Genomic DNA, 12,736 nt, shown 5'->3' on the forward strand with positions numbered 1-12,736 from the left:
GGCAGTGTATCTAGCCCTATTGGCCTTTCATCGGTGGCTGGAGGGCAGGCAGATCCGGATCCAGTCGGACAACGCCACTGCCGTCGCATACATCAACCACCAAGGCGGCACTCGCAGTCGTCAAGCCTTCCAGGAAGTCCGACGAATTCTGCAGTGGGTGGAAGCCACAGCTTCCACCATCTCCGCAGTTCACATCCCGGGCGTAGAAAACTGGGAAGCAGATTTTCTCAGCCGACAGGGCATGGACGCGGGGGAATGGTCTCTTCACCCAGACGTATTTCGAGAGATCTGTCGCCGCTGGGGAACGCCGGACGTCGATCTCATGGCGTCACGGCACAACAACAAAGTCCCGGCATTCATGGCCCGGTCTCAAGATCACAGAGCTCTGGTGGCGGACGCATTAGTTCAGGATTGGTCGCAGTTTCGACTGCCCTATGTATTTCCTCCTCTGGCGATGCTGCCCAGAGTGCTGCGCAAGATCAGGTCCGACTGTCGTCGCGCCATTCTCGTCGCCCCAGATTGGCCGAGGCGGTCGTGGTACACGGATCTGTGGCATCTCACGGTGGGTCAACCGTGGGCGCTCCCAGACCACCCAGACTTGCTGTCTCAAGGGCCGTTTTTCCATCTGAATTCTGCGGCCCTTAACCTGACTGTGTGGCCATTGAGTCCTGGCTCCTAGCGTCCTCAGGGTTATCTCAAGATGTCATTGCCACCATGAGACAGGCCAGGAAACCAATGTCCGCCAAGATCTATCACAGGTCTTGGAGGATCTTCTTATCCTGGTGCTCTGATAAGGGTTTTTTCTCCCTGGCCCTTTGCCTTACCCACTTTTCTTTCATTCCTTCAATCCGGAATGGACAAGGGTTTGTCTCTCGGCTCTCTCAAGGGACAAGTATCGGCGCTATCCGTATTTTTTCAAAAGCGTCTAGCCAGGCTTCCGCAGGTCCGCACGTTCCTGCAGGGAGTTTGCCACATAGTCCCACCTTACAAGCGTCCGCTGGAACCCTGGGACCTTAACAGGGTGCTAACGGCTCTTCAGAAACCACCTTTCGAGCCGCTGCGGGATGTCTCTTTATCACGTCTTTCGCAGAAGGTGGCATATCTAGTGGCAGTTACATCGCTCCGTAGAGTGTCGGAGCTGGCAGCGCTGTCATGCAAAGCCCCCTTCCTTTTTCACCAGGATAAGGTGGTTCTGCGTCCGGTCCCGGACTTTCTCCCTAAGGTGGTATCCCCTTTTCATCTCAATCAGGATATCTCCTTACCTTCATTTTGCCCTCATCCAGTTCACCATTGTGAAAAGGATTTGCACTCGTTAGATCTGGTGAGAGCTCTCCGGCTCTACGTGTCTCGCACGGCGCCCCTGCGCCGTTCAGATGCGCTCTTTGTCCTTGTCGCTGGCCAGCGTAAGGGTTCGCAGGCTTCCAAGTCAACCTTAGCTCGGTGGATCAAGGAACCGATTCTTGAAGCCTACCGTTCTTCTGGGCTTCCGCTTCCTTTGGGGCTGAAAGCCCATTCTACCAGAGCCGTGGGTGCGTCCTGGGCATTGCGGCACCGGGCTACGGCTCAGCAGGTGTGTCAGGCAGCTACCTGGTCTAGTCTGCACACTTTCACGAAACACTATCAGGTGCATACCTATGCTTCGGCAGACGCCAGTCTAGGTAGGCGAGTCCTTCAGGCGGCGGTTGCCCACCTGTAAGAGGGGGTCGTTTTCGGCTCTTTTTATCGAGGTATTCTTTTACCCACCCAGGGACTGCTTTTGGACGTCCCAATTGTCTGGGTCTCCCAATGGAGCGACAAAGAAGAAGGGAATTTTGTTTACTTACCGTAAATTCCTTTTCTTCTAGCTCCAATTGGGAGACCCAGCACTCACCCCTGTGCCCTTCGGGCTGGTTGTTCTTTTGTGTAACACATGTTGTTCATGTTGAATTGTTCTTTTGGTTCATGGTTCAGTTCTCCAAACATCCTTGGGATTGAATTTACCTTAGATCAATTTATAAGTTTCCTCCTTCCTGCTTTTGCACCAAAACTGAGGAGCCCGTGATGCACGGGAGGGTGTATAGGCAGAGGGGAGGGGTTACACTTTTTAAAGTGTAATACTTTGTGTGGCCTCCGGAGGCAGAAGCTATACACCCAATTGTCTGGGTCTCCCAATAGGAGCTAGAAGAAAAGGAATTTACGGTAAGTAAACAAAATTCCCTTCTTTCTATTGTATGAAAGACGCATTTTTTCATGCAATAAAATGCAAATTATTTAAATCATAAAATGTGATTTTCTGGATTTTGTTTAGATTCTCACAGGTGAAGTGTACAAGTACAGACCTCTCCATTCTTTGTAGGTGGGAAAACTTGCAAAATTGTCAGTGTATCAAATACTTATTTTCCCCACTGTACATGGTTCCTGTTCTTGCTGGAATTATAATATACATTTTTTTTTATAGGACACAATTATTTTGAGAGTGAATTGATTACAAAATGTCTAAGAAGCTCCCTATGAAGTCAACTGTATTTGAGCATTTCACAGTGACTCAAGATGAAAAATATTTTGTGTGTCAATGTATGAAAATTACCCAAATGAAAACAAATGCTGTGATGCCAAAATCAGTGCATACTCAGGCAGTGATAAAAATGCTCCTACAAGAGCTTCCAATCTAAAAAGACATTTACAACACTTCCACCCAGAAGTTTTCAAAGCTGTGACTGAGAAAGATAAACAGCAGCACCAAGAAACCAGTGTCCAGCTCTTCCTGCCAGACAAAGGTGGAGGAAAGAGCATCTCAAACATCATTAACAAGATATTTTGTGATGAAGTTACTGTAACAATGACAGCAGATATGTTTAAAAGACAGCTCATACAGCTTGTTGTTAAGGACGGTGTACCATTATCATTATTTGCACGACCAGCTTTTACAGCTCTTAATGGAGAAATGACCCGCAAACTTGGTGTTTCTCTGGAAAGAGAAAGTATTAGAAAATTAGAGATTGAAGAAGCCCTTAAACAAAAGGAAGATCTTAAAAAGACTCTCAAAAGACGCTTCATGTTTCTTAAAATGGATGCCTGCACACGTCACAGAGTGAACTATTTTGCCATCAATGTTCGATATGTTTGTGACAACAAAGAAATTGTTACCAAGATACTGGCAGTAAACGATACTAAAGCTCATCCCACCAGCCAGTTTCTCCAGGCCTTAGGCTATGTGCGCACGTTGTGTAATTACATGCAGTTACGCTGCGCTTTGTAGCGCAGCGTAACTGCATGCGTCCTGCGTCCCCTGCATAATCTATGGAGATTGTGCAGGGGCCGTGCGCACGTGGCGTCTTAGAGCGCAGCGCTTCGGCTGCTGCCCGAAGCGCGTGTTCTAAGAAGTGACATGTCACTTCTGCCGTGCGCTTTGCCGGCAGCTCTGTCTATGGCAGGAGCTGCATGCAGAGCGCACGTTCTCTGCCAGTACCATGCGCTTCAGAACGGAGCTTTTCAGCTGCGCTCGGAAGCGCACCTTTTAGGTGCGGTGCAGAGCGCACACGTGCGCACATAGCCTTAGGGGACAAAGTTCTGCAAGATTACGAACTCAAAAAAGAACAGGCTCTTTCTATTGTAACGGACAAGGCTTCAAACATGATAAGTACAATTAAACTGATAAATGAGAGTAATGAACAACAGCTAGAAGAAAATTTAGGAATCAGTATGTTTGAGATGGAAGGCCACAGTGCTGCTCATGTAACTGAGGAACAAACATATATTACAAAAGAAGAACAGCAAAATGATACTTTAGAATTAGATAATCTTGTTGAAACTGCTCCAAAACACTTTCATATTCATCACATGCTGGCAATAAGAGATAGTCTGCAAGAGGGACATGCTGGAAATCTGATTGGAAAAGTGAGGAAATTGGTTATTGCCGCCAGAACCCCTAAAATGGATTCCATCTTCAAGAGGTGTGCTGGGAAAGGGGCAATTGTTGATCAAGCCACTCAGTGGAGCAGCACTTATTTAATGATTGAGCGATGGCTTGAACTAAAACTGTTTCTTATAGATATTGTGAACCCTCAGATAACCCTAAATGAAGGTCAATGGACACAGGTGGCTGAATTGAAGGAATTGCTTAATCACCCATTTACCGTGACTAAAAAATTACAAGCTGAGGATTTATCTCCTGGTATTTTCATAAGGGAGTGGAACAACTTGCTATTTTGCCTGTCCCAAAGAGGAGATTTAATCGCAGATGGCATTTCTTCTTCAATGAAACGGAGAGAGACACAGCTATTTAAAAACAAAATTCTTCTGGTAGCTGTTTATGTGGACCCAAGTCATCGTATACTGCTTGATGATCAGTAGCTTGCTAAAAAAAAAGAAGCTCTGACTGAGCTAGCAGTTAGGAGGATGAGTGGCCTTCAGGACTGCCAGGGCACAAGAGGACTTGGGTCCTGACAATGCTACTTCTGCCATATCTTCATCCTCAACAGATGAGGAGTTTAACTTTGACAAGTATTTGGAAGACAAGGAGCAGGCAAAGCATTGCCGCAAGGTAAAAGATTTCACTCCGTCTCCTATAGCAAGCAGATTAACTATATTTCAGCAAAATTTTTCACTTGCTCTCAAAGAAATAGAAAAATTCAACCATTCATCAAAACTGACTGTGCATGAGGCAATTCCTTTATACCCGGAAATTGTTAGAGATGTTGCCAATGTGGTTACGGCTTTGCCTCCAACCCACGTTAGTGTAGAGAGGTTGTTCTCTAGCCTTAAAATTATTAGGTCAGATTTGAGGTCATCTATGAAAGAGGATCTGATGGAGGCAATTCTATTTCTTAGAGCAAATTCATAGACTGTACAAATGTTATTTAGTATATTTTTGTTGAAAACTGTTTTTTGACACTTACATAGTTTATTACATAGTGTTATATATACAGGGTGGGCCATTTATATGGATACACCTAAATAAAATGGGAATGGTTGGTGATATCAACTTCCTGTTTGTGGCTCAGTAGTATATGAGAGGGAGGAAACTTTTCAAGATGAGTGGTGACCATGGCAGCCATTTTGAAGTTGGCCATTTTGGATCCAACTTTATTTTTTCCAATGGGAAGAGGGTCATGTAACACATCAATGTTACTGAGAATTTCAGAAGAAAAACAATGGTGCTCTTGGTTTTAACGTAACTTTATTAGTCCATTAGTTATTTACAATTTTATGACGACTTATAAAATGTGTTCAAGGTGCTGCCCATTGTGTTGGATTGTCAATGCAACCCTCTTCTCCCACTCTTGACACACTGATAGCAACACCGCAGTAGAAATGCTAGCACAGGCTTCCAGTATCTGTAGTTTCAGATGCTGCACATCGTGTATCTTCACAGCATAGACAATTGCCTTCAGATGACCCCAAAGATAAAAGTCTAAGGGGTCAGATTGGGACACCTTGCTGGCCATTCAACTGGCCCACGATGACCAATCCACTTTCCAGGACACTGTTCATGTAGGAATACTCGGACCTGACACCCATAATGTGGTGGTGCACCATCACAAGATGTGCAGCATCTGAAACAACGGATACTGGAAGCCTGAGCTAGCATTTCCTCTGCGGTGTTGCTATCAGGGTGTCAAGAGTGGGAGAAGAGGGTTGCACTGACAATTCAACAAAATGGGCAGCACTTTGAACACATTTTATAAGTGGTCATAAAATTCTAAATAACTAATGAATTTATAAAGTGACGTTAAAACCAAGAACACCATTTTTCTTGTGAAATTCTCAATAACTTTGATGTGTTACATGACCCTCCTTACATTGGAAAACATAAAGTTGAATCCAAAATGGCTGACTTCAAAATGGCTGCCATGATCACCACACACCTTGAAAAGTTTCCCTCCTATATCACCAACCAGTCTCATTTTATTCAGGTGTATCCATATAAATGGCCCACCCTATAATATATATATATATATATATATATATATATATATATATATATATACATACATATATATATATATACATATATATATATAAAATTTGTATTGTATAGTGTATTACTTATTTACAATTTATTAAAGTTTTTGTGTTCTAAAGTTGTATTACAATAAATAAATTTTATGTTCTATCTAAATATCTTGATTATTATATCATAACAATGATTAAATGTCTGATGTTTACATTGTACTACAATAAAAAAATGTTAAGAAATATATGTGGGAGTCGGAGTCAGTGCAAGGGAAATTGAGGAGTCAGAGTCGCAGATTTGGCTTACTGACTCCACAGCCCTGGTTAAAAGTCATATTTTTGGACCATTCCATCCAAACCTGATGAAGTGGTTAATTACAGCCGAATAATGTAGCGTGCTAACAATTTATACTGAACATAAAAGTATTGGTTTCCCCTTGGTTGACCTATGCTATACTGCAACAGCCAAATCTCAATTTAGCCTAAAACTGAAATTATTTTTAACATTTGTCTACAACGCATTTATAACAAGCTTCCCTCACCCCTTGGTGATGATCATGCATTGAGACATAAGATTTTACCTTGGCAGGGTTTCTGGAACTGTAGTCCTTACAAATTTGCTGGTTAAGAATTGGTGTAGATAAAGGAGGCTGTTTTTTCATACCGATATCACTGGTTTCAATCACTGTCACTTCCTTTAAAGAAGCAACGGATCCTTGGCTTTCAGGTATGAGAATCTAAAACAAGTTCAATGGTTGACAAAAATTATAATAATAAATGTGCTTGATCATTTACCTTTAGAAGCCTGAAAAAAACAACATCCTGGAAGCAATAATGACATCCTATAGTCTGTATCCACTATGAAAATAACAGTAACATTGTATGATAGTTTTCATTCTATGCACATATCATACAATTTAGATACACAAGAAGAAATGTCTTAATGTGGCAACATGCTGTATTTATGATAGTTGTTGGCTAAATACTTTTTTTTTCTCATTCTGCTGACGACTATATTTCCCCCAACTGCACTACACACAAATATACTCAACTCAGTGCATGTTGACAAGTGCAACAAAAGTATCAGGCATGTAAAAATCCCTCAACCCGCTCACCCTTGTTAATACACCTGTCATTAAAGAGAATCTGTCACCACTTTGTTCTTTTTAAACTATTAATATGGTCATGCAGGTTTAGAAAGCTGAATAATGTCATACCTGTCTGCCTCATATGAGATGACTTGTTGTGGAAAAATCATCTTTTATCACTTTATGTAAATGAGCTCTTTCATGCTATATGCCTGAAAGATACCTTTGGCTCCAGAGCTTATTTTAAATAGAAGGGGTGTTACCAGTGAGACAACTGACGCAGAACAACTTTTATTCAACTTTTTTTTTTAATACTTTGGGGCACACTTGTTTGACACTTTTCTATCTTTTATAGCTCTATAACATTTTTCTTGGAATGGTTTTAATTGTGGTTTACCTGGATTTAATACTAGCTGCGACTTTTCTTGTTTTTTTTTTTTTTATATTTTTGCTCTCCTACGTCTTTTGGCACAGAACTAACATGCCTACTGTCTGAGTAGAGAGTATAATCCACTGCAAGGGGCCAACAATTTTTCTTTCCTATTGTAAAACTCTTAGCTTCAGGGCCTTTACCCAGCATGCAGTGTCCTCTATTGTCTTCAACACTACATTAATATTATAGTAAATGTAGAAATCCAATTTTTAAAATTTGTCATTTGGGGCATGAGGATAGTTTTGAGTTTGCATACATTCCAAAATGACAGGTCCTTAAAAATATGTGTGGATGTTGTCATGGTTAATATTTTATATTTAAGGGGTGGTTCACCCATATTTATTATTTGCTAGATCGATATTATGTTGAGAAACTATGTATCTCTCAAATACCGTATGTTGGCAATCGTGCCTGTGAGAGGCGCTATTGCGGACCGCTGTTCCCCTCGACTGATCCCCGGGCTCTGTGACCTCAGGGATCCGGTGATGTCACGTCAAGTTCCTGCAACCTGACATCACCGCGGATGGTCGCAGTCTTCCTGACTCACTGGGCTGTGGGCGGTGTTTCACTGCTTGTCACAACCCAGCGTGTCTCCTGCTTGCAGCACTCTGCTGTGAGGGAGGAGGGAGCATGGAGCTGATGGGCTGACATACTGCACTGTGATGAGCAGTGAAACACCGCCCACAGCACATCACTCACGGACACTGCAGCCGGCCGCAGTCTCCGTGATTGATTGGCTGTGGGCGGTGTTTCCCTGCTCATCACAGCGCAGCATGTCAGCCCATCAGCTCCATGCTCCCTCCTCCCTCAAAGCAGAGCTCTGCAAGCAGGAGACACGCTGGGTTGTCAGAAGCAGTGAAACTCCACCCACAGCCAAGTCACTCACGGACACTGCTGTTATTCGCGGTGATGTCAGGTCAACAGGAACTTGACATGACATCACCGGATCCCCGAGGTCACGGAGCTCGGGGGTCAGGCGATGGGGAACAGCGGTCCGCAATAGCGCCTCTCACAGGCACAATTGCCAACATACAGTATTTGAGAGAAACATAGTTTCTCAACATAATATCGATCTAGCAAATAATTAAAATGGGTGAACTACCCTTTTAAGGACCAGTCACAAACAGAGATAAATGTTTGGCAGATCTGTGGTTGCAGTGAAATCATGGCCATATTGTTCCATTTGTACACAGCCACAAACCTGGCACTGATTGTCCACAATTTCACTGCAACCACAGATCTGCCGCAGATTTATCTGTGTGTGACAGGGCCTTTAAGCTTTGATTATCATTTAAGCAATTTATATATCTCTATATCTTTAATAATTTTGTACTTTTATATTCGCTTTATAAGTGTTATTCATAAAAGCAATAACACAGGGTGTAGTCTCTGTCATAAAGATGTGTTTGTTTCAAATGTCTTTCTTAATGACGCTATAGAAAACTGGACAGAACTAGATTTAAGGAATGCAGCAGGATCCATTATTTCCATTTTTGTTATTCTCAACTTATATACCCATTTAAGTAATCTATTAAGCCATGCCCCTTTCTTTTTGGCAGCAATAAACTAGTGCTTTGGGCGTCTGAGATTCAGACAAAGCCTGGTACACGGACATTGGCTGTGTCTTCTTTTGCTCGTCTCCGATGCATCGCTTTTAATAGGACCAACATTGGCAGATCTGGAAATCCCTTAGCATCTCACCCTAAATTAGCTCTTCCAGGAAAGGAGTTTTCACGACAATGTCTTTAACCCCTTAACGACCCTTGACGTACTGGGTACGTCATGGTGACATGGAGCTAAACGACCCATGACGTACCCAGTACGTCATGGCGAAATCGCGGTCCCGGAGCCCCGGTGAGTGCAATTTGTTTAATTAAACAGTAAAATCGGGAAGGAGGGGACCTCTGCCTGACCTCAGGAGGGGTGGTGCCTCCTCCCGGAATCTACAGAGGCTGTGATTGGCTGACGAACGCCGCTCAGCCAATTACAGTCACTGTAATGTTCCAGCCATTGAAAATGGCTGGAACATTGAAATCCAGCCCTGATCAGTGCTGCTGTAGCACTGGCCATTTGCTGGAGCTGGGTGATCAGTGCTTCACCCGCCCCCAGCTCTGATTGGAGAGACCGGTCTTGTGACCGATCTCTCCAATCACCGTGGATCTGGTGCCGGTGACCTGTGTCCGTCCCTGAAAGCCGAGGAGAGCGGTCTCTGCGGGTGCCCATCGGTAAGTTGCTGCCCCCGCCGCCCGCCCCTGTCCCCGATCGCCCTGCCAGCCCCGCCGCTGTCTCCTATCGCCCCGCCCGCCACGCCGCTGTCTCCGATCGCCCCGCCAGCCCCGCCGCTGTCTCCGATCGCCCCGTCCGCCACCGCCAGCCCCGCCGCTGTCTCCGATCGCCCCGCCCGCCAGCCCCAGCCCCGCCGCTGTCTCCGATCGCCCCGCCCGCCACCGCCAGCCCCGCCGCGGCTTCGATCGCCACCGCCAGCCCCGCCGCTGTCTCCGATCACCCCGCCGCTGCTCCCGATCCACCGTTGTCCCCGATTGCCCCACCCGCCACTGTCCCAGCCGCCACGTTCGCCACTGTCCCCGCCCCCACTGTCCCCGCCGCCGTCGCACCCACCTTTTTCAGCTCCTGCTGCCCCCGAATCGGCCCCCACTGTTCCCGATCGGCCAACGCCTCCTTCATCGGCTGCCCCTTCTCCATCGCCACTACACCTCCTCCCCCTCCATGTGCTGCAAGCCACCCTCCCCCCACATGTGCTGCAAGCCACCCTCCCCCCACATGTGCTGCAAGCCACCCTCCCCCCTCCATGTTCTGGGGGCCCCCCTCCCCCCGGGGCCCCCCCCCCTCCATGTGCCATCTCTCTCTCCCATCAGACTGTGCCCCCCTCCCCGATCTGCTGCCTGCTCTCTCCCATCCTCTTCATCTACTGCCCCCTCTCACACTCCTCAATCTGTTGCCTCCTTCATCTGCTGCCTCTTCTGTCTGCTGTGATCCTGCTGCCTAGATCCATCCTGTAAGGTAGGTATCCCCATCTCACCTCCTTCCCCCCCATCCTCCACCGCTCCTTCATCCGCTGCGCCATTTCCCATCATCCATCTGCTGCGCCCTTTCCCATCCTCTGCCGCTCCTCCATCCGCTGCGCCCTTTCCCATCTTCCATCCGCTGCGCCCTTTCTCATCTGCCGCCCCGCCCTCTCGCATCCAGCGCAGTTGCTCGCTTCCAGACTGGAGTGGATGATGCGATGCGAGACTCGTGCATTGCTCTCACGTTTGGCACTGGTCTTAGTGGCAGGCGCTCATATTTTTTTTTTTTTTACTGATGTCTGTATTTTTTATCTTGCCAAACTAATTTTTTTGTATGGGGGGGGTCTAGTTTCCAAAATGGGATCACAAGTGGGGGAGCTCCATTGTTTGGGCACCTCAGGGGGTCTCCAAATGCAACATGGCATCTGCTAATAACTCCAATCAATTAAACTGTGAAATGGCGCTCCTTCTCTTCTGAGCCCCGCCGTACGCCCAAACAATTGATTTCCACCACATATGAGGTACCTGTGTACTCAGGAGAAATTGCACAATACATTTTATGGTGCATTTTTTACTGATACCCTTGTGAAAAAAAGCTACCTGTTTGAAAAAACAATTTTGTGGTAAAAAAAAGAATAAAATATTTTTACGGCTGAACATTACAAACGTTTGTGAAGCCTCCAGGGGTTCAAAGTGCTCACTAAACAGCTAGATAAATTCCATGAGGGGGTCTAGTTTCCAAAATGGGGTCAATTGTGGGGGAGCTCCATTGTTTAGGCACTTCAGGGGGGTCTCCAAACGCAACATGGCGTCCGCTAATAATTCCAACCAATTTTGCTGTGAAATTGCGCTCCTTGCCTTCCGAGTCCTGCCGTGTGCCCAAACATTTGATTTCCACCACATATGAGGTATCTGCGTACTCAGGAGAAAATGCACAATACATTTTATGGTGCATTTTTTCCTGATACCCTTGTGATAAAAAAAGCTACCTGGTTGAAGCAACAGTTTTGTGGTAAAAAAAAATTTTTTTTTCTTTTCACGGCTCAACGTTATAAACTTCTGTGAAGCCCCAGGGGTTCAAAGTGCACATCAAACATCTAGAAAAAATATTTGAGGGCTCTAGTTTCCAAAATGGGGTCACTTATGGGGGAGCTCCATTGTTTAGGCACCTCAGGGAGTCTTCAAACCCGACATGGCGTCCGCTAATGAGTGCAGCTAATTTTGCACTCAAAAATTCAAATGGCACTCCTTGCCTTACGAGTCCTGCCGTGTGCCCAAACATTTGATTTCCACCACATTTGAGGTATCTGCGTACTCAGGAGAAAATGCACGATACATTTTATGATGCATTTTTCCTGATACCCTTGTGAAAATACTAATTTTCATGGCTAAAGTAACATTTTTGTGTTAAAAAAGTAAAATTTTCATTTTTTCTTCTACATTGCTTTGGTTGCTGTGAAGCTCCTAAAGGGTTAATAAACTTCTTGGATGTGGTTTTGAGCAGAGTGAGGGGTGCAGATTTTAGAATGGGGTCACTTTTGGGTATTTTCTGTCGCCTAGGTTTCTCAAATCACTCCAAATGTGATGTGGTACCTAAAAAATTTTTTTTTGTAAATTTTGTTGGAAAAATGAGAAATTGCTGATGAACTTTGAACCCTTTTAACTTCCTAACGGAATTTTTTTTTTTTTTTCAAAAATTGCGCTGGTGTAAAGCAGACAAGTGGGAAATGTTATTTAGTAACTATTTTGTGTGACATATCTCTCAGATTTATGGGCATAAAATTTCAAATTTTGAAAATTGCAAAATTTTCAAAATTTTCGCCAAATTTCCGGAATTTTCACAAATAAACGCAAAACATATCGGCCTAAATTTACCACTGACATGAAGCACAATATGTCACGAAAAAACAAAGTCAGAATCGCCAGGATCCGTTGAAGTGTTCCAGAGTTATAACCTGTCAAAGTGACACTGGTCAAAATTGAAAAAAATGGCCAGGTCTTTAAGGTGAAAACAGGCTGGGGGCTGAAGGGGTTAAAAATAACGATGTAGTGAAAAAAAGCCCTAACAGTTAGTAAACAACAAAGTTAGGTTACATTCCAACGATGAGCTTTTGATGTTGCAGAATTTCTGCAGCATTTCTACACTTATTATGTAAATTAGGCTAATTTCAATTTTTTTTTTACTTGAGTTTTTATTGCATTTTTGAAGCTACGTTTTTTGTCTAATATTGTTATCTTATGTTGTAAACAAAGCT

General features: G+C 44.6%; 1 protein-coding gene across 3 annotated transcripts in view; it reads right to left on the reverse strand.

The window, feature by feature from the left end:
• SYCP2 (synaptonemal complex protein 2) overlaps positions 1–12,736 on the reverse strand; it is a 398,741-nt gene that overhangs the window by 253,114 nt on the left and 132,891 nt on the right. For all 3 annotated transcript variants that reach the window (XM_075347762.1, XM_075347763.1, XM_075347760.1), the window contains exon 12: positions 6,516–6,671. In XM_075347762.1, the coding sequence (XP_075203877.1) occupies positions 6,516–6,671 (156 nt within the window). The remainder of the gene's footprint in view (positions 1–6,515; positions 6,672–12,736) is intronic.

The sequence above is a fragment of the Anomaloglossus baeobatrachus genome, chromosome 5 (assembly GCF_048569485.1).
Source record: "Anomaloglossus baeobatrachus isolate aAnoBae1 chromosome 5, aAnoBae1.hap1, whole genome shotgun sequence".
Lineage (NCBI taxonomy): Eukaryota > Metazoa > Chordata > Amphibia > Anura > Aromobatidae > Anomaloglossus > Anomaloglossus baeobatrachus.